The following is a 22498-nucleotide window of genomic DNA, read 5'->3' as shown; positions in this document are numbered from 1 at the left end:
CACCTCAGATGAGAAAGCCACGGCCATGCTAAATGACAGCAGTAACAACCTAGGGTCGTCGGCTGCCACGCCCCTCCCTCCCTCTGCAGAGTCTCCTTGCCATTACAACAGGGGCACAGGGGCCCTGAGACGGAAGGGACTTGCACTCTGCAAGGTTACGGCGGTGTTGATTGATTCTGGCCTGGGAGGGGGGTCACTGAGGGGACGGCCCATTAGTCCCTCAGCACCCTGTCCCTAAATGCAAGGAACATTTCTGCCATCTGTGCTCCTAATGGTCTGAGATGAGAACGGCCTAGCAGATGTCTTCTTCCCCTGCAATTAGCTCCGAAGCTCACTAATGGTTTCAAATAACGACAGGGAAGAAGAGGACTTCCCTGCTGCCAGGGCCTCTGAGCGCAAGTTTGAAGTGGGGTGTCTGAGAATGCTCTAAGCCACATTCCAAGATGGCGGGCAAGGGACCTGGGTGGGAAGAGGAATGTGGTTCATCACTGCCCTTGGGTCCTGGGTGGGTACTAGGCTCCCTCGTTCTTGGGAGAGCCCTGAGCATCTCTGCTGGGACCTCCCCTTTCCGGAGACAGCCCCCACCCTGCCATGGAAACACCATGTTTCCAGTGTCTATGACCTCTCTGGCTTTGACATCCCAAAGGCCCCTCACTGTAATCAGTGACCCGAACTGAGCTCCCGAGCCCCAGAAGGGCTTGGGGAAAGGCTGTGTGCTTTGTGGTGGGCCCCCCGAGTTTCTCAGCATGCCCTGACACACCTTCATCTTCTGGAAGGCCTTGCCTTTGCATAGCACAGGCTGCTTCCTCTGCCAGGAATGCCTTTCCTATTTTCTCTTCTGACAAGCTCTTACTTATCCTTTAAAACTCATCTCAAGGTAACTTTCAGGAGCTGCCTGCCCCACCTCTCCCAGGCAGAGGCGTCACTGGGCTCATTACAGGCCAGTGCTTGGCAGGTGCTGAGCTAAAGGTGGTTTAGCAGGTGAGAAGGTCAAGCCCCATGGACGTAAGGCTGACACCCACAGACCAGGCGGGGCAAACTCACAACACAGAGAACTGGAGTGACCACGGCCCAGCTGTACTTCATCCAGGGCCCAGGCCGGTAGCCAATCATGTCCTCAATACCGTCATAAAGGTTATCGCTGCCTAGGAGAGACAGAGGGAGACAGAGGGTGACACGACGTCCAACGCCAGCATCTGCCCTGGGAATTGCACGGCAGGGGCTCAAGGGCCATGAGGGGACTCCGGGGTCGGCTCCAGGTCCCTGCTGCTCGACACCACATAGACCCAAGAGTGGCAGATGTTCATCTGCAATTATGTGAAACTCAAATATAATTGGACACCCTATATTTTTTTAGGCAAACTTAGGCAGCCCCCAAATCCTGGTGTGGCCAATCCCAGGTCTCGAGAGGATTGAAATAGACCATGCCTGGATCCCAGAGCAGTAAATCACAGATAGAGTCTTACACAGCCAAATTCTGTGTTTCTCAAAACATACAGTCACACCCTGCACCTTTAGCATGGGGAGAATATGTTGTGTGGCCACAATGATATCATTTCAATAGAGAAGGGGCAGCCTTGAGGGGAAAATGCCAAGTAGGGAAGGCCTTGGTGTTCAAATCAGAATGAATTCCCCTTAGAACTCTCTGTTTTGGAAGCTTCTAAGTGCAGAAACTCAAAGAAGAGACTTGAGAGAGTATATGCCAAAGTCTGTACTCACCATATATCCAGGCAATAACAAAACATTCAAAGAATGCAACCCACAAAAGGCATACACCGCTAGCTGCATAGTAGTCAAAGAGTTGAAACACATACATGCCACCCTATGAAGAGAAAACCAGAAAAGTTTGGATTGTTATTTGCTATCTAATTCCCTTCATATATAAATAGTTTTGACATGTCAATAAGAAATAGAAAACCCAAGAGAAAAATGGGCACGGACTATGATGACTAGATACATGTGTAAAAAGATGCTCAACTTCATGTTTGACAGATTAAATTAAAACACGCACACATGCACATGCACACACAGGGGCGCTGGCTGCCTCCATCAGTAGAGCATGGGACTCTTGAACTAGGGTTTGTGAGTTCAAGCTCCGTGCTGGGTGTAGAGCTTACTTAAGAAAATAAAAACCTTAAAACGCACACAAATACATACAGAAAAATGAAAGCAAAAGATGTTTTCCTCAGCAAAAATGATGGGTTTCCTGAAGCAGGTGCTGAAAACTAACTGGGACTACTTCAGTGACAGCCAACTGCTTGTTCGGTGTGGGCCTGTGATCTGCCTTCGGTGTGTGTGTGTGTGTGTGTGTGTGTGTGTGTGTGTCCTAAAGACAGTTCTAGAGAAACATTCATTTATATTTCCAGTAGGAAAAAGTGGTGATGTGACACCTGAACTGAGTCTGGGGGCAAATGCAGTGATTTGCTGGAGAATGAGGGGTGGCAGGTGGGGAGGGGGCATAAGAAGCAGGTAGGCCTATGCCAGGCTTCCATACTTAGATTATGTGGTGCAAGAATCTTTCTTTCCTGGCCTGCCTTTTCTTGGACAGCTGACCCACTGCTACCTTAGACACTGTGCTCCCTTTCTGCATCTTTTTCCCCTTTTAGCTGGGGCCTCCTCAGGGCCCCAGCCCACCCTCTGAACAGTGCACACTCCCCTTCAACCACATGGCCCAGCACTCCCTGCGGTATCTACCAAAGGTCTGCACTTGCCCTGCTGAACATCTCCACCTCCCCTCCAGGCCTGAGAAGGGCTGTTCCACAGTCGTGGGTGAAAAAAGCTGCTATGAAAATGGATTTCAGCAAAGCACCTCTCCCCCAGGCCTCCTGGGAGGGACAGAGGGCAGGGGGTGGCCATGGTGTTGCCATGGTAACAGCAGAAAGGATTGGGAAGTTTGGGTCAGCTGCTGGGTCCTGAGCTGTCTCCTGCTGCCCGCAGGCAATGTAGGCCCGTCCCTTGTGCAGGGGGGATGCCTGAACAGGGTGGGGCCGGGAGCTCACCCACCTGGGTCCTACAGCCTAGCCACTGCCTCTACTGGCAGTGGGAGGGGCTCTACAGCCTGGAACCAATCTTTGACGCCGATGTAGGCCACCAAGAGCCCGGCAAGAGGAGGTCCCTTGTCACCTACCTCCGTCACCATCGCCAGCCCCAGCAAGTAGCTGATGCTACATATGAAGGCGATGAAGATTTCCCGACGGAAACCCTTCCTTAGGAAGGATGGGTAAAGGTCAACCAAGGACGTGATCTGTCCTTCGACTTCAACAAACTGCGGAGGAGAAAAGAGTGGTTGAGTCCCAGATGCCCAGCACCTCCCCTCTGCTGGGAGAGGAGACTCCCGGCACTCACAGAGTAGCCTGCGGGGGGTCAAGTCCGCATGAGCGTGTGAACCCGATCTCCTGAGCTCTGCCTGGGGCCACAGTGGGCCACACACAGTCCTCCAAGTACCCCACACATCCGTGTCTTTGGTCCAGAACGCCCTTCTCTTTGTTCAGGACCCTGCTCAAGAATGACTTCTCTGAAGCCAGTGCTGACCCTCACCTTCTCACACCTGTTGGCACAACACCTCCCCCTGTCTTGGCCTTGGTCCCTTCTGATGCCAAGGGCGGTGCGTTCCTGGGCCTGGAGTGCCCAGCTGGGCCAGGCATACATGGCTGGTCAGCAGACACATGAAGAATGAATGGGTAACTCAGGGCAAGTCTGGACCCCCATTTCCCCATCAGATTCGCACAGTGGCTTCAGTTCTGTGGGAAACGTGGACCCATGAGGAAATCCTGCACACCTAAGTGCCCAGGTGTGTGAGCCACGTGCTAACTGTGACCCCAGGAACCTATCCCTGGGCTCCCAAAGGTATAGGAGCCCATTTGAAGAGGCCCTTCCTTGGGTAACGTGCTAGGATGATTCTCAAGCTTTCTAAATCTTTCCAACTAACAGTGTAACTTGGAGACAGATCCGTATCATTACACAGAGAGCTTCTTCTGTGTTGAAATGTGGCAGGAAACTCTGTCCTGTGGACACTTACTGTCATGGATCTAATCAGCGCCCGATGGACAGGGTCCACCCTTCTGCAGCCACTGATCTGGGCAAGGACTCTTGCTCTACCTCTATCTTTGGGGCACAATCTAGAAATGAAGCTAAGGGCACGCAGACGCATTTTACACTTGGGTGACAACCGCCAAACTGGTCTGCCAGCCAACGTACCCTCCGAGCCCAAACTGACTCCTTTAAATGTTGAAAAGTTAAAACCTTGACCCTTCTGTTCTTTCATCTGCGATACACGTTTGGGAAGGATGTTTCCCCAGCCTTCCTACAAGAGAGATCCAGCCACTTGCTCCTCTGGGACGCATCACAGGAGGATCAAGGGATACAAACAAGGAGCGAATCCCTTTCATGGCCAAGAGGGGCTGGAGAAATGGTCTTTTGTTGCCAGGAATTCAGGGATAAGAGGAGCAAGAGGCTCTTGAAAGGCGGCCATAGAGGAGGGGCTGATGTTCGGACCTTGGATTGATGTGTCAGCCAACAGTTTTTGAACCTAAATTACCACTGAATTACAGCAAAACTGCGGCCCAAACATGAAGCTTCAAAAGGAGTTAAAGACAAAGGTTCTTTCCTTTCTGAGACGGGGAAATTAAAGACAGGAAGATCTGCTGTCACTGTGAGGCAGGGTCAAGACCAGCACACGGCGGTCACTTCCAAGCTCCCTGCATTTCTGGAGAATGCCAGACCCAGTCCTCAGCTCTGCTCCACCGGCCTCTTCAGACCTCCCTCACTTGAAGGCTGTGACCCTGATTTCTCCAAATGTCCATCTGTCTGCCCTGTAAAATGGGAAGATCTTGCCTACTCAGCAGGGGTGTTGAGAAAGATCTGAATTCAGGAGAGTAAACTGGTTACCTGGGTGATTGCTGCAAACTCATGTCAGGGGCTGAGGGAGCTCGGGGGAGAGAGGGGCCAGCTCTCTCCTCGCCCGCGCTGTAAACATCAGCCTCCACGACCATGCCACCCCTACTCCATTTCACCAGGAAATATGCAGTGGTCCCATGGCTCCCTGAACCCCTGCAGACGCCAGGGACCCTGGGGGCGCATTTCCTCGGCGTCCACACTCCATCAGCGAGAGGCCTCTTCCTGAGGTCGGCACTCCCACGAGAGGAAGCTATTTGGGGGGTACTCCAAGATAAGGCGGGGGGGGGGATGAACCAGCAGGTCAGGGAATGGGGGCGGGGCCCAGAATCAAGCCCATCCCTTAAACCAGCTGTGAGTGGCCTCGGCCAAGCCCTGTTCTCACTCAGCTTCAGTTTTCTTGGCTCTACAGGGCAAGGTATACCCAGCCACGGAGATGCTACAGGTTAAGGGACTTACATTATATATATATATAAACAGGGTGGGGAAAGGGGCCCAGGATGGGGGGTGGTATTTAATGGGAACAGAGCTTCATTTTAGGAAGACAAAAGTTCCGGGGATGGGTGGCCCTGATGGTGGCACGGTTCCAACAGCTCATTTCATGTTGTGTATTTTGCCACACACATTCATAAAAAGCCCGCGTGAAGACCTGCTCGCAGGAACACCTCGCACAACAGTGCTCTGACCGTATCATGGTGCTGGTGGGGCGGGAGGCGGTCACCAGTGTCTGCAAACCCCCCAACCCCCAGCCCCGAGCTCACATTTAGCAAATGGATGCAAAGGAGGCATTCCAACCTATGCCGTCAGATTCCTGAGACACCATTAGCTCCTGGAGTTCGAATCCCACTCGTGCCCTTCTCGGGCTATTGATCAGGCAGCTCCCTGAAGGGCTCTGAGCCCCAAGCTGCATGTTCTGAGCTCCCTCCGAGGCTGCCCTGGAGGGCTCACTGAGATTCTCTGAGCCTGTGGGCCACCACGAGGCCTGGCTCAGAGGTGCACCTTCCCAGCCTGGCCCCACCTTCCCCCTGGGGAGAAATCCTGATATAAACCACCTCCGCTCCCACAGGAAGCTGCCTCCAGGACCCAAGAGGCCCATTTCGGGCCCATGGAGATGTCATGCTTTGTCATGCTCTCTGTTTTTGTTTTTTTGCTTTCGCTTAGAGCTGGGGAAGAAGTTATAAAAGCCATTTGCTTAGGGCCTCCGAAGGCCAAACTCATTAACGAGAGATGATTAATGGAGTCCTCTTGCTGTTTATACAGCTCAAGCCCACCAACAACTACACAAGTATTTTGTTTTCAGTCTCCCAAATGTTTCCACTCCGCCTTCTCTGCTAATCCTGGTCCCCTTCCTGCCAAATCCTTTGCTCTGTTCTTGACCTTGCTGGCAGACGGCCTCCTCTCCTCTGCCTGACCTTCTAAGACACTCCTCTTATCTGGTTCTGAGTCCACAGGGACCGACCCTGGGCGCTGGCTTTGAGGCCTCTGCCCCTGGGGTGGGTGGCGAAGTCCTCGCGGGCAGCAGGCCTCACCTCTCACAGGGTCCCAGTGGACCAAAGACTTCCCCTGCGGCAGCCTGAGATTCAGACCACATAGGAGGCTGCAAAGTGCTTGCCTTTCAGTGATGGGCCTCAGATGCTGGCCCCTGGGTGGCAGCACTGTGCACAGGGTTCTGGTCTGGGCACACCACCAGCCGACCCTGCACATCCTCCCTCCCCACCCCGGATTGCACCTGGGCTCTCACCTGTCATCTTGAGGCAACCCCAAGGAAAACGTGCACCCCCACCAGAGGAACTCTAGCTGTTCTCCAAGCACTACGTGATGCTCTGTATTAGGCACCATGCCTGGCTAGTACTTCACACAAGGCAAAGTGCGTATAATCACACCCATTTACCAGATGAGAAAACAGAGTCACAGAGAGGGAAGAAAATATGCTCGATGTCACAGAGCAGCATGGGGGCTTGGGACTGTTATTCCAAAGCCAGTCTCAGCCTCTGGCTGGCTCCCACTGATGCACCCCATGGATGTCTGAGCCCCAGAGGGTGGGATACAGGGGTTAAGAAGTGCAGGAAAGTATAGTGCCTTGGGAAGGCAGAAGCTGGGGTGTGGCTGGAGGACAGGGTGGGTCTGAGGGAGGCTTCCCAGTGCTGGAGGTCATGGTGTGGCTGTGTGTAGCCCTGCTCACAGGTACCAGGAATCACAGGACACCACGCGTGGGCTAGGCCTCTCCAGCTACACTAGGACAATCAGCTGTCAGTCCCTTCCCTCAACTGCCTGCCATGTCACTCCTGGGCCCCGTATGGACCCTCCCTCTGTGGGAATACATCATCGCCACTTGGTCTTGACCTTCTATTTCCCATCTACGACTTCATTTTAACCCCACACCTCAAGTATCCATTTCCCTGTGCTGGGGACAAAGACTTGAGCTTTGGGGCAGAGGTCCCCCTCCTGGTGCCCTGAGGCCTTTTCCACCCCTGGGGTCCTGGAGGAGCCCTCGCTGGCTGAAAGCCCGTGCAAGTCTGAGGTGAGGGTGGGAAGGGAGTGACAGTCACACACAGGGCGATGAAGGGGCCTCCCAGAGCCATACTCCCCCCGGGCGCTCCCTCCATCCGGAGTCCCCTTGACACGGACATACCTGGCTATCCAGTCCAAGCAAGAGAAGCATAATAAAAAAGAGAATGGACCAAAACGTGGGCAGAGGCATCATTGTCACAGCTTTTGGGTAGGCAATGAAGGCCAGGCCGGGACCTAAAGGAAAGAGAAAACGGGGAGGGGCAGAGGGGGAGGAACATCAGTGACCCAGCCACCCGGGGCACCGGAGCTCACACAAAGACACTCGGGACTGAGGCGGTGTCCCAAACCCCAGATCGGAATTCCTGCCTGGGGGAAGAGCCCAGGCCCGCCTCCTTTTGGATGGGGTGCACTGGGGCTCAGGCGGGGCCCCGTTTTAGCATCTGTCTCCTAAGCAGCAGCACAAGTGGCCTCACACACCAGAGTCCGGCAGACCTGGTCATCTGGGGGCAGGAAGCAGGACGGAGCCTGGGACTCAGGCTGCCGGCTTGGAAAAGGAGGGCCCCCCAAACCAGGGCAAGCACGCCAACATTTTGCTGGAAGGAAGCAAAGGGGGAAAGGTCTGGTTATCTGACTACCGAAGTCCCCGTTTGCAAAGAAAAGGTTCCTACTCCTGAGTTAATGACGAAAACGTCATGAAAGAACACAGAACCATGCCCTGCAGGGCAAACCTCGCTTCAGGGGTGCATCTGCGCACCCCCTCTCCCCAGCAACATCAGAGCCAAGGCCCAAAACTAAAGGGAGGTGTGTGCAGGGCGAGACCCTGGGCTCGGAGACCCATGACCTCCATTCGAGTCTCGTTCCACCACCTCGTCTTTCTGTCCCCATGTGCCCTGCAGGAGCCTGCTCCCCCACCTGAGAAGCCAGGGGCAGGATCCCGGAAAAGACTCTCAAGGGGCCTTCTTGCGCCCAGAGTCTCAGCTGCTGACACCGCTGCCCTAGACTTGGGCTTCTGGTTTCTGAGAAGTGGACTCTGCCAGAATCTGGAGGCTGGGTGTGGGAGACAGGAGCCCCACCAGCTCAGGCGGCACCTTTCTGCCTCGAAACATTCCAGGGGACATAGAGAAATATCTCCTCCTGTCTCCGGCGGGTCTGAGGGGAGAAGCCAGGGGTTAAGAACTGAGCCAGTGATGAAGACCTGTGGTTCTAAGAGGCGGTAGGAAGCAGCAAAAGAAAGGAGATCTGCAAGGGCCTGGGCTGAAAAAATAAAGACCCACAACTTAAAAAAAGTAAAATAAAAATAATAAAAAAACATCAAGAAATGTGAAAACAAAAAGGGGTAGAGGCCAGGATATTTAGAGCAGGTATCAGAAACCAAATGACTAGCTTAAGAATGAAAGAAAACAAAAACAACAACAACAAAAAAAAAACAAAAGAACACCAAAAACCCCCCCAAAAAACAAAAAACCAACTTTAAAATAAATGGGAGCCAGAAACCACACGGTAGGGCGCTAACCACAAATGTGGCAGGCAAGGGCAAGTCCTTGTACTGTCCAGTGCCTACTCGGGTGTCCTCAGGCGGCGATGGCAGAGAATCCCACGAGGAGTGGTGGACGGGGCGCTCCTACCAACCCCAAAGTCCAAGCTGGAACAGAGCCACATGTGCCCTCGGCCCCCCTGGTCCCCCTACATGTGAGCTCTGGCCTGCCTGGTAAGTGTCACTGCATGTGGATTCAAGTCCAGCCGACTGCGAGACAGATGTAAAATGGGGCCCCCGCCCCCCACCTGCCCCCCCTGCCCCCTGCCCGCCACCCACCGGGGCCTGGTGGAGGATCTCAACACACTCGTTTCTGTATTTCAGTTTTGCCTTTCTCAAGCCAGCCTCTGGGAGAGGGTCTGAGCATCTTTCTCTAAAAGCGCACGGGGAACTATAGAGAGAGAAGTCCATGTGAAGTCGCGCAGCCACACTGAGCACCCGTGCACGCCCCTCCGTGAGCAGAGAACGCGCTGCTGCACGTACCGTGTGCCCTCCGTTCGGCCAAATAATTATCTCGTTCAAATGCACTTCGCTCAATATGGTGCTTGTTATAAGCTTATTAGAGAAATAATCACCCTTGAGGTGTCAGCTGTTCAGACATCACCGTGGGGAATAAACAACAAGGTCTTGGAAGTGGACAGGAGGAGGAAAACAACTTCGGGTGAAGATATGTACATATATGAAAACACCTAGTCGTCCGCAGAGAAAGCTCTATTCCAGGTATCGAGAGATACATACATATACATACATATATATGTACATATGTCCCACCACCAACTCACTCCACGCTCTGGGCAATCACAACTGTTTGGCAAGCCCTCGACTGAAAAAAGCCACTGCAAAGAAGCTGCAAAGGGCCTCCCCCTCATCACAGGACCTGCCAACCTCCCAAGCCGGTGTGGATCATTCTGGAATTAACTTTATGTTTCCTCAGTCTCTGGCCTGCTTCTTGGGGCCATTGGGGAAGGAAATCTATGTCTGACGGTCCGACCTGGGCCTGGGGAGCAGCAGAGAGATGCGTGGGGCTGAGACACGCGTGGGTTTGCCACACATGTCCTGCAACACTGTGGGGGGTGGGGGGAGAGGGGGTCCAGGTGGCAGAGAGCATCTTTGCCAAGCAAGGACGAAAGCAGGGCCTCCAGGCTCTGAGGTCAGAGAAAGTCAGAGGAGCTCAGATGCATTCTCACCCAGGGAAGACCAGAATTGTCGGGTGTGTCCAAAGTGGGTGGGAGGGGCGGGGACAGGGGATGTCCTCGTATCAGAGGGGCCTGTCCAGGAGACCCCAACTCAGGTCCTGATCATCCCGAGCAAGGCCCCTGCTCTCAAGCCACTGGTCTCCCCATCTACAGAACAGACGTCTAAATGCACAATGCTGAGGTACCCCTGACCCCCAACAGTAGGGTTCTGTGGCTGAGGACCCAGGACACTGCCCTGTTTCAAAAACGGCAAGGGCAATGCCATGGCCAGGGCTCCAGCTATGCCTGACTCTGGTCTGTGGTGGTCCCTGGAGTGAGCACTGGACCCGAGAGGGGCCTCAGCCCAGGACCCCTGCCTGTCTCCATGTGGGCCTGAAGAGGTCGTGAGAAATCAGGAGGTCGGGTGCACCAGAGGCGTGTACAAAATAACCAAACCTTCCAGACAGCTGATGAGCACCCACCCAGTGAACGGGCAGGACAGGAGGGAGGTGGAGAAGCCATAAAGATAGTCCTCAGGGAACCTGGGAGCCTGGGGTTCCTGTGCCTTTAGCCAAGCCACTGCCATCCTGCAATTCCAGGACTTGGGACATCCAGGGGCAGGTCGCAGAATACTGTGGTTCTGAGGCTCTAAGGTTCTAGCAACTGACCACCTTGTCATTTCCAGGTTCCACACCTTCCTTGCTGGAGCTCCAGGATCCCAGCCTTGGATCCCAGGCTTTGCAGAGTTCACGACTCTAAGACCTTCCTCTACTTCCAGAAGGAGTACCCCACCAACAGGGCCCATGCCTGGAGGGGGTGGCCCTGTCCCCACAACGTATCCCCAAATTGGGTCTGTCATAGTCCCAGAGGGTGGCCGCTGTGCCCACCGTATCTCCCCACCCGCTGCCTACGGTGGTGCCTGACACAGGGCAGACCCCATAAATCAGTAGCATCGGTGGAATGAATGAATGGGTTTTGCTAGAGGGAGCGCGCTGGGAGCAAAGTGCAAAATACAGAAACCAAAGCTGAGAAGGTGGTGATGGAATGCCGACTGGTGGCTGGCTTGGGCCTGAGTTAGGAAAGTGGTTTCTGTTGCCGAAACCAGGAGCTTGCTGGGGAAGGAGAGGGAGGGAAGACCACACAAAAATAGCTAAGTATTCCCCCAACTTTAACCAACCCCCATGTTTCTGCGAGCCCCTTGGGCCAAATTGCAAAGTGCTTAAAATTTAGCTTTTGTACTCTTTGATTGCTTGGGGGACATCTTGGTGGGGGGGGTCCGTTTCAGAAACCAGGCTCGTCCCCCCCCAAAGCCCCCTGGGGTCTGGCTTCATGCCTGCAGTACTTGGCTTACACACTAGGTGGCAGTGCCCACCACCACTGCCACCAATACCACCATACCTGACTCAGCCACATCAGCAATGTCCACCCCTTGCTCTTGTGCCATGAAGCCCAGGATGGAAAAAATTGCGAAGCCAGACACAAAACTGGTACCACTGTTCAGGCATCCCAGCAGCATACAGTCCCTAAGTTACACATATGTCAGGGAGCAAGTTAATTCACAACACAAGGAAGCCACGCTCCCTACTTCTTCTCTTTTTTCTTTAAACATCATTTCTAAGGTTTACCAGGCCCGCTGGTGCGACACTTGCCTGTACGAGTTGTACTTGTACTTGTTGTAGCTCCCCAGAGAGGTCATGGCCCCCAGACAGATGGCATAGGAGAAGAATATTTGGGTCCCAGCATCAATCCACACCTAGGGGGTGGGGGTGCGGGGGGTAAGGAGAGAGAGAAGGGGCCGTTAGAGCCAGCTTCCTGGAGGAGGCCGTGTGGACTCTTGGACCCCTGGAGGACGGCACCTCAAAAGGTGCAGATTCTTGGCTGCAATTAGAGCATTTGTGTGATGACCCAAGGTGTCTTTCGAGGTAATACTGAGCTGCAAGGAAGCCCAGAAGTCAAAGAAACCCCCCAGTTACTGAGCAGCAGGAGTGAGAGGATGGGCTTTTGAAGCAGGCAGATCTGAATTCCAACCATGAAATGACTCTGGGCAATAGAACTCCTGCCGGGAGCCTTAGTTTTCACATCTGTGAAATGGGCTCCACTGCCCTGACCCACAGCACTCTTCTGCCTATTCTAATAAAAAAGATTTAGCGCAGTGCAGACATGTGGTAAGACCATTAAGTCAAGGCCATTATCATTATTATAACTGCTATTGTCTGGGGACCACTCCCCTCCACCCCCGTTGGAATGGGGAGGAATTCCCTAACGGATTATGCAGGCAAAGCTACTCTCCCAAACCTTCATCCAGCAGCTCCCAGTGGACACAAAACTGCCCCCCCAGCTGTGCCCTGATGTTGGCCAAGCCCTCTCTCATCTATGACAGGGCAAGAAGGCAGTGGGGAGGAGAGTTTTCTCTAACCCCCTGCGGCCACATGGCTGAGTGCCAGGGAGCAGGTGTTCAGTATCTGCCCCTTGACCTTCTCGCTCATCACCAACTCTGAATTCCAGCCTCAGCAAGGAAGCTGGCTGCCGCACTCGTGGGCCGACCTTCCCATCCCCACGGCGCAGCCCCCTCGGCCACAGCGGGCAGAGGCCAGGGCCAAGGAGGAGACGAGCTCATAAGACTTCTCCCCCCCTTACCTGGCACAGGGCCCGGCCTCAGGAGTCCTCGACATGCAAAAATACACACACAGCGGGAAGGGCCCACGGGCACGGCGAACAACCTGCCGCAGCCCAGCGGAAAAGTACCAGAGGCGGATGGCCCAACCGGATGTGTGCGCCCAGGAACCGAGGACAATGCACCACCAGCTTCACTTCCCCGCACCTTGCCCGGCCTGGCCCTGGGTGGGAGGGAGGACGGGCTGCCTCCTCGTGTACCTGAGGGTCCTCGAGGCGGCTGATGTCGGGGTACAGATAAAACTTGATGCCTGCGCCTGCACCGGGCAGCGTCAGTCCACGGACCAGCAGCACCAGGAGCATGGCAAAGGGGAAGGTGGCTGTGAAGTAGACGACCTGTGAGGGACGAGACGGATTTAGGCGGGCCCGTGGCATCACCTGCTGCTGTCAAATTTAAACATTCTCTCCGAAGCTGAGGGTCAGTAGCCGAGCCTGCTGGTTCACCTGCTGTGTGACCTTACACTTACTGCTTAACCTCTCTGGGCCTCAGCTGCCCCACCTGTAACCTGGGTATAATACAAGTACTCACCTCATAGACTTACTGCGATTCAATGCAAACGATCCTATAAATATGTACTGAATATCTAGGCCCTGGATATGTAGTGGTGGATATGACATAAAGCAAATTCCTGCCCTTGTGAACAAATACTCCAGTAAGTGAAGAAGGATATGCAAAATGCTGAGTGTAAACTATCAAGTGTATATGTGGCTTACCCGGTGGTTGGTACATGACACTCGGTACACATTAGCTAACACTGCAACTGTTAGTATGACTGATGGCTCAGAATCAGTTAATGTGGGTTCAAATCCCAGCTCTGTCCCCTCACTTGCTGTGTGACCTAGGGCATGATGCTTAACCTTTCTGGGTCTGTTACAATGTGTAAATGGAGACAACAATCATAAAAGACCTCCATCAAGAGGTGAGGTGAGGATGCAATAAGATATTGGTAACACCATCAGAACCGTGCCTGGCACTTAGGTACTCAAGAAATGGGGCCTGTCGTTGACACTGATTTTGTAGGAAGGACATGAGAACTTCTAGGAGGAAGTAAAGCCTCTAAAGGCCCTTGGTCAGGAGACGGAGAAGGGCCTCCACTCCCCTGGGGCCGTGGGAGGCCCACAGCCTTCCCGGGGTCATACAACACAGCGCAGGCCACCCCGGGTCAACTGGAGGTGGGGCCCGAGATGACCGAGGCTGTGCTGGGCCATTGCTAGGCGCCTGCCCTACATCCTCTCCTCTGTCCTGAAAGCGCTGGTCTTCATACACCCGTGGCCTCAGTTCTCTTGGATGGATTTCCCAATCTCTCCCTTCTACAAGAGAAGTTTCCAGGCAGGGTTTATGCCCGGGAGGGGCTCAGAGGTGCGCGGCTCCAAACAGACAGTGAACTCCTGGTCTTTCCAGCAGGGCACTGGCTGAGCCAGGCCTCCCCAGGCACGAGCCCACGTCGTGCTCACCACACCATGTGACAGAGGAGGAACTGAGGCTCGGCAGGGCTGTAAGATGCCCAGGTCACCTACAGGCCTCAGGACCTGCACCCAGGCCCCGTGGAGATTAACCACCTTGCTCTGAGCAAAGGCATCAGGTAGTTGGCTTCGCCAGCACAGCACATACAGAAAGGTCATGTTGAGCACCTGAAATGCTAAGACTGGGTCGCAGAGCCCCTGACGCCCTGGGGACCTCAGAAAGGAACCACTATTTAGCCAATGCACCCATTTTACAGGTGAGGAAACTGATACCCAGAGAGCAGGATGAATGTGTCCGTAGTGGTGGGAGGCAGGGGCAGTGCCAGGTTACTGCAGGGCACTTCTGGGGCCCCAGTGGGCAACAGACACAAATGCGGGGGGGACAGAGCCTTGAACCCCACCAATCTGGAGCACAGTTCTTGGATAGTCACATCACTTTGAGTAGAAATAACTAGAAAGGGCCTTTGGAAAAGGGCAAGAAGAAAACTCTCAGGGCCTACCTGGCTCAGCTGCCCTCAGCCAGTACTACCAACCAGCATTTATTGAGTGCTTACTGTATGCCTGGTACTATTCCAAGTGCAGTGACTTCTATACTTAGTTGATCCTGTCCTACCCTAACCCTTTGAGGGAGGTTTCAGTAATGTTTTCATCTTTTTCTTAAAAAAAAAAAATGTTTATTTTTTTATTTTTGAGAGAGAGAGGGAGAGACACAGAGTATCACAGAGTATGAGCAGGGGAGGGGCACAGAGAGAGGGAGGGAGAATCCGAAGCAGGCTCCAGGCTCCGAGCTGTCAGCACTCAAAGCCCAATGCAGGGCTTGAACCCACAAGCTGTGAAATCACGATTTGAGCCAAAGTCAGGACGCTTAACCGACTGAGCCACCCAGGCGCCCCATTATCTTCATCGTGAAGGTGAGGAACCAAAGCCCAGAGTCCACTGCTTGCCCACACAGGCCACACAGCACTTAAGTGGCAGAGTGGAAACGTGCCCCAGAGCCTGCCTCCGAATGACAATGACAGAGCAGTAAAATGCTGTCAGTTAAGTGTCCCACTCTTGATTTCCACTCAGGTCATCTCACAGTTGTGAGATCGAGCCCTGAATCGGGCTTCACACCGAGTATGGAGCCTGTTTAAAATTCTCTTTCTCTCTGAGCCTCCCCTGCTGCACTTGCTCTTTCTCTCTCTCTCTCAAAAAAAAAAAAAAAAAAAAAAAAAGCCCTTCCAAGTCAGGTAGTTTAATTCCTCCAAAGACCTGAGGAAGGCTGGACTCCCCAAGGGCATAGGTTGAAATTCAAGGTCAGTGACCGGCTTGCTGTAAGACCTTAAGCAAGCTACTGTCCCTCTCTGGCCTTCATTTCCCCACCAGCTGAAGTGGGAGGCTCGGACCAGAGGAGCTCTGAAGTCCCCTCCAGCCCTGTGGCCCCAGGGGAAGGGTGGAGTAGTCTGGGCCACCGGGGCAGGGTTTGCACCGCACCCTGCCTCCCAGCTGGGTGGTCTGGCCTCAGCTTCTATCTGTATGAGGAGGAAGGTAAGGGCGTTTACCTCACTTGCCACACTCAAGGAACCCCGGCAGCCATCCTGGTGACCCCAGAGGTGAAGGGCGGGCCCTACACCTGTCCCTGACGCTCCCTCCCTGGATGCTTTTGCTCCCTCTGGGCCTCAGTTTCCCCAGCAGAGAACCCTCACAATTTCCCAAGGACCAGAAGGCAGAGGCAGGCCGGGGAGCCACAGAAGAGGTGAAAGAAAGAACCCCAGCATGTCACCCCCTCCGGGCTGCTCCCCCCTTCCTGCAGACTGGCCCCTGGCCTGTTACCAAGTCTGGGCCGTGCTGTGGGCCACACCCGGGGGTGGGGAACCAACAGCTGCTGACAGACACTGTCCCCGGAGGGCGGCCACTTCAAAGCAGCTGGGCCCCACCAGCAAGGCTCTGGCCAGAGGGCTTTGTGTCAGGGACACAGGAAACTACCCAGGGATGGGGGTGACTTCCCTTGTTGTCACATATTACATTTGTTTAACAAGCACTTAAGTAGCACTTTCTGTGTGCCAGGCACTCTATGAAGTTTTATGCCCATTACTAAATCCTCAGGACGGCCCGAAGGGCTTGGTACTTGTATTACCTGCATTTTCTCGATGAGAAAACTGGCCCAGAGAGGTTGGTGTCAGGGGCCTGGGGTCACAGAGCTGGGAGGTGGCAGAGGTGGGATTTGATCTAGGCCAGCGGGCTTTGGAGTCCCGTCCATGCCTTTTGTGTACATGCACGTTATTGCTGCCCCCAGTCCAGAGCTGGACAGCCCCACCTGGTCACAGTGCCACCTGGTCACAGCGCCACCTGGTCACAGCCCCACCTGGTCACAGCGCCACCTAGTCACAGCGCCACCTGGTCACACCACTTCATCTGCCTTTTTGGAAAAGCCACCCTTGTTTTGCAAATTTGCAGCTCTGAGGACAAGCCCCTGAGACCCATTCTCTCAACTTATCCATGAGTCCCCTAGGATCCTCGCGGGAGAGGCTGGTGCCAGCCGCCGCCACTGGGCCTCTAGTGGTGGCCCAGCAGGCCTTGCCACGGGATGTGGTATTTTTCCACTCTTGCTGGCAAGCCCGTGGTTCCTCTGAGCCCTTGATCCAAAAGCCCTGTGGCCCAACAGCCCTGGAAACTTGCGAGGACAACTCTTCCTCACTCCCCTAGGGACAGTGGAGAGGAGGTGACGCGCCACGCAGGAAGGAGACAGGCTAGTCTCCCACTGCCCTGAACTTCACTAGGAGGGAAAGGCCTGGACAGCTGGGGTCCCTCAGCCCAGAGGCAGAGGGTCCGAGAGGTGGGACCACGGACCTGAGCCCAGCACCCAGGCAGCCCTGAGGCATAGCACCCCTGCATGCACGAAGGCAGCACCACAAGCTCCTCTCACACGAGTGGAAGGGGACGTCCCCCAAGTCATGCATCTTGTGGGAGAAAAGCTGAGACCCCAAACCACGTCTGCCCCGACTGCCGCCCCTAGGTTTCCAAACACTAGACGAAGAGCAGGCGACAGAAGGGTGCGGCCTCAGCCCATGCCAGTGCTCCTGTCCGCCCGCGAACGCGCTCCCCTTTGGGTCCAGAGTGCTGGACTTCCTGTGTGTAGTCTAGACTTCCGTCACCTCCCTGGACGTGACGCCCACCTCATGCCCTGCCGCTCCGTCGGGCTAGCCCAGGGGCTAGGGCAGGCAGCAGGTGACGATTAGGAGGGAGAAGAATGCAGAGTGTCAAGCTCGGCAGCTGGGCTGTCTGGGTCCAAATCCCAGCTTGGCCACAGACTCCTCAGAACATGAGGAGGACGAAATGAGCTAATAAACAGCACTGAGAACACTGCCTGGTGCTGTGTGTTACACGGCGTTTGCTGCCATTATCACTGTCTGTTGAATGAATTAAGCCCCAACATATCCTGGGCCAAGGTTTAGACCCTTGGAAGGCTGACAATTTACAGAAAAGGGAACTGAGGCTCAGAGAGGCAAAGTGACTTGAACTTGGATCTTGAGCTGCCAAGGCCCTCCCTGCATCCACCTCCTATGGGACCAGCATCAGCCACTGAAACAGGGCCATGCCAGGATGAGGCCCCCCTTGCAGCCCACGGGCCCAGGCCCCACAGCGGCCATGAACCTGGTCTGTGGCCAGGGCTGAAAGCCATGGCTGGCGGCGGGCGGCGGGCGGGCAGGCAGGCTGTAGAGCTCAAGGAAGTCCACAGAGCCTTACTGTGTTTGTCTTGGCTTCTCTGGGCTGGCCCAGGCCCTGCTATTGTTCTGGGAGCCATGCCCGCCCCTCAGGGGCCTGGAGCCCTGTGAGGAGGAGGTTGTCTCTAGGGGTGAGGTGGGGTAGGGGACCTCTCTCAAGTCACGTCTTCAACTGGCCACAGTTGCAGCCTGGTACCCTCTGCTTTTCTCTCTGATTCTATTCTCTCGCTCCCTCCATTATATCTCAAATGCTGCCCATTGCTCCTGGGAAACATCATTCCTCCATCAGACTGGGGGCTCCCCATAGGTCTGGATCAGATATACCTCAGGGCCTTTGCACTGGCTACTCTCTCTCTCTAGAATTTTTTCCTTCCAGATAACCACATGGCTTACCTCTCCTTTCCTTCAGATCTGTGCCCCCAAAGTCACCTTCTTGATGAGCCTGGCTGCCCATCCTATTTAAAAGTATACCCCAACATTTCCTATTCTCCTTCACACGTTGTTCTTTAATCATCATTAGTCACCACCTCCTATATATTTTACACATTCACCTCGTCACAACTGTCAAGTGTGTTGGCTCCTGGACCACAGAGATTTCTGTCTGTCTTGTTGACCCCTGCATGCCCCCGGGCCCTATTCCGACCATAGGACCTGATAGATAGTAAAGGCACAAAATATATGAATGCATAAGGAAATGATCATGTCTCCGGCATTGCTCAAGAACACTGCTCCACAGAAACTTCCTGATAAACTCTCCGTGTGGGGAAACGGAGGCACAGTGAAAACACTGGTATTTACTGTACCATCTGAGCCGAGCATTGTGCTGGTGCCTAACACTTCTGGTTTCAACCCTCACTTCCACCCATTCTGTAGATGAGGAAACGGGGCTTCACGGTGAGGAGGTGTCCTCGAACAAGCCACCTGACCTTTCCCAGCTTAGTTCCCGCATCGTCTGAAGAAAGGTGGTGAGCAAAGCGCTTGCACACCAGGCAGAGGAGGGGGTGGGGTACGGGCACCCCGGGGCGCGAGGGGCCCTCTACCTGTCTGTCCTGGTGCTGCATGTGGACATTCCTGAGGCCTGGCCTGCTTCCTTTCTAGATGGGATTTTAGAATCGCAGGATGGCTCTGACCGCAGAAACAGGAGGGAGGGCATGTGGGCAGGGGGGCGTCCGCTCCAGAATCCTTCCCGCTCCGCCTCTGCTATCTTGGGCACCCAGATCTTGCCCTGAAGGCAATGCTGGGGTCCCTTCAGATCCATGATTAGGGGGCTCTTGATCCAGGGACAACATGGTCTTTGATTTCTGGTTCCACACAGGCCCCTTCTACAAACGACTTCACCAGCCACTGCACATTGCTGTACCTAAAATGCCACCTTCACATACTCTTTTGACCTTTGGGGGCTTTTAGACCTTAAAGAGATTTTTCTCCCAGCAAGATAGGAGGGAAGTGGTATGTGGAGGACATGTAAAGCAGATCACCCAACATCTTCACTGTGGCCTAGAGCCTGGCCGAGGGGGCAGGCACACAGCTCTCCTCCCAACAGAGCCTTCCGCACCGACCTGGCATGGCAATGACCATGATACTGGTCAGCGTCTTGGTGATTGGGTAACGGTTTAGCTCTAACTTAACAGGTAACATTTTAGTTATAGGCTAACATTTTCATTATTGCCAATACACCAGCCTATACCTAAAACCTTAATTATAAGTTAACATTTTAATGATCACCTACCACCTCTGTTAATACCTAATGCTCTGGTCATCGTGTAACATATTAAATCAGCAACGAATATTTCAGTGATGGCTAACATTCTGGTTAACCGCTAACATCTCGGTTATGAGAAAATGACTTAATCATTGGGGAAAGCTTTCCTTAATAACTAACAGCTCAGCTTCTGGCTGAAATGTTAGTGGTAAGATAATTTAGTTCTTCGGACTTAACAGCAAAACTCCAAGTCAGCCCTTCTCACACCCTCAGCGAGCATTTGGATTACCTGGGGATACTGTTGAAATGTGGGTCCTGATTCCGTGGGTGTGGGGCAAGCCCATGGGTCTATATTTCTAGCAAGTTTGCAGCGGATGCTGTCTGTCAGGGCGTACTTTGCAGAGACGGGGCCCATGCGGTTCGTGGCTCGCTGAGAAGTAACAATCAAGTTGCCTGCTCACCTTGCTCGCAGCTAACTTAACAGTTACAAAGCCAATGTCTGTTATCTGCTAACGGCTGCACTTGGAGGTGGGAGACTGTGCAGGCTCCACAGAGCCCACCGTCTGACTTTCAGGAATTGTGTTTGCTGGTTGTTAAGCCCTGGGAGCAATTCCACCACGAGGTGGGCAAAGGCCACAAAGCGGAGCCCTATCTTCTTTCAGAGGACTGCTCTGTTGGCACACAGGGCTGGTCTGGGCTGACTCCAAGCAGGAGGGCCTGGGAAGGGGAGGTGGAAGATTCCCTGGGCTGAGGCAGGGGAGAGACAGAAGCATCACTCACTTTTCCCGTAGACTTGACGCCCTTCCAGATGCAGAAGAAACAGACCAGCCAGACGAGGAGAAGGCAGAGAGCAAGGTCCCACTTCAAGGAGCCGGGGTCATCGATTCCAGAGGACAAGCTCAACACATTGCGCCTTCAAGCAAACAGAGCCACAAGTCAGTGGGGCCGGCCCTGGGGCAGAGAGCACCAAGGCCAGGGTTCCAACAGGCTGGGGGTGAGACCCTGGCTGGGTGCCATGTTTCCACAAGGCCTCTCACCTCTCCAAGCCCTGGAATCACCATGCACCTCGGAAGCAGCTCCCACACAGGCCCCAGGGTTGTGAAGAAGTCAACAAGGAAATAGATTTGGACTCCTACATCAGGAGAACCTGGGTTCAACCCAGACTGGCCTCAGGCAAGTTAAGTAAACCTCCAAGCCTCAGTTTCCTCATCTGTAAAATGGGCACTAATCCCTGTGGGATCGAATCTCAGTAGACCCTGTTTCAGTGCTCACTGAGGGCCAAACATTGGGTTCAAACTTGGCTCTACAGTGTAATCACTGGGCTAGTTACCCCAAACTCCTGTCTCATTTGTGAAATGGGAATAACTACCCTCCTCCAACACTCTCTGTCCCATCCCTCTTATTCTATTCACTCCTATTCCTTATCTGGATCTCCCCTAAAATGTAAGCCTCAGGAGGCTTCTCTATGTGGCTGCACAGGACCTAACCCCACATATTTATAGGGATCGGCGTTAAAGGAAACCCCACCCCAAGCAGTAACTACAGGGTCTCAGGTGTCTGTTTCCGCCCTGGCCTTGAGACACCTAGAGCAGCTACTGGTGCCTAAGCGGTGCTGGTGTCCTCTGGACTCCCTGCAGGGTTATAAAGGTCTCATGAGAGGACAGGTAGATGGTCTGGAGGCTAATCTGCACAGAGCACCCACCATCCCTGCCCGGCATCACACAGCAGAGGCTGGGGTCTTTGGGAGTCGGGGAGCCTCACTGACCTGCGGAAGATGCATAGAAACACCTACTCAGACGCATCCCTGAGGGGCAGACGCCATCTGAAGTCAGGGAAGGGCACATCTTAATGCCAAGAAACTGTCCCCACTGTCCCAGGACCCTGCAGCAGTGACCAAGGGCAAGCACACCAAACCCAGGGACGTCAGCCCTGTCCACCAGGGTCCCTGTCTGCCCGCTGAGTCCCTGGGCTGCTGACCATGGGGGACAAGGGAGCTCGTGCTCCCCTGGGAAAAACCTGGTTCTCTCCTGTTCTAACCGAAGTTCGCTCCTGGTTTCAAGGCCACACTCAAGCAAGAGGGGCAGAGAGGGAGTGCGACTTTGCACCCCAGGCTCTCTTCTGTAAAACGCAGATGCAGTTCCTGCCCCCATGCTGCTGCCAGGCAAAGCATTCCAGACCATTCCCTAGCTCTTAGCCAGTCTGTGGGATGTCCCCTGTGGTCAGGGTCCTGGGTCTTGGAATGCCGACTGGGGCAGACACGTCATTGCTTTTCCTTCTTTCTTCCAGAGAAACTTCAATGTGAGGACCTCGAATAAATTCAAGATCCCCATCTCAACTGGCATTCAACTGAGACCTTTCTTTGGGTCACTGCCATGGTCCCAGCACCTAGAAGAACATGTGGCACATAGTACAGCCTCAATAAATACCTGTTGCATGAATGAATCAAGGACTCAACTGAGGTAACTGCCAAGTTCACATGGTACTCTGGACCAATCCATGCAATATTTCCATTAACAAACTGTAAAAGGAGGCAGTTTTCCTCTGTCCTTTTCTTGATGAGAATCCTGACACCCAAAGGCCTCCCCTCTGTCACCCATGATGGTGTGCTCATAATATCCACAAGGCCTTTTCAACTTACCTCAGCTGATTCAAGGACTAGAGGTCATTGGCCCCATTTTACAGATGGGGAACACCAAGGCATGAAAGCTCCAACTGTCCAGACATGCAGCCAGCAGGTAGCAGGGCTACCACCCTTACTCAAGCCTGTCTGACTCCAAAAGCCTGTGGACTCCCTCACGCTACTCCTCCAATAAACAGAGAACAGAGCCTAAACTTTAAAGAG

The 22498-nt window shown here is 54.0% G+C and overlaps 1 protein-coding gene across 4 annotated transcripts in view; it reads right to left on the bottom strand.

Annotated features, from left to right (window-relative positions):
* Nucleotides 1–22498, bottom strand: part of SLC6A6 (solute carrier family 6 member 6) — an 84517-nt gene that overhangs the window by 8870 nt on the left and 53149 nt on the right. For all 4 annotated transcript variants that reach the window (XM_039254953.1, XM_039254949.1, XM_039254952.1 and 1 more), the window contains 8 exons: nt 20437–20569; nt 12988–13122; nt 11763–11866; nt 11512–11636; nt 7526–7638; nt 3128–3265; nt 1720–1822; nt 1045–1145 (listed from right to left, as the gene is read on the bottom strand). In XM_039254953.1, coding sequence (XP_039110884.1) covers nt 1045–1145; nt 1720–1822; nt 3128–3265; nt 7526–7638; nt 11512–11636; nt 11763–11866; nt 12988–13122; nt 20437–20569 — 952 coding nt within the window. The remainder of the gene's footprint in view (nt 1–1044; nt 1146–1719; nt 1823–3127; nt 3266–7525; nt 7639–11511; nt 11637–11762; nt 11867–12987; nt 13123–20436; nt 20570–22498) is intronic.

This window comes from Hyaena hyaena, unplaced genomic scaffold (genome assembly GCF_003009895.1).
Source record: "Hyaena hyaena isolate Hyena2069 unplaced genomic scaffold, ASM300989v1 scaffold_501, whole genome shotgun sequence".
NCBI classification, from domain to species: Eukaryota; Metazoa; Chordata; class Mammalia; order Carnivora; family Hyaenidae; genus Hyaena; species Hyaena hyaena.
Note: the sequence above shows the minus strand (reverse complement) of the source record. Positions and strands in the feature narration are given on the sequence as shown.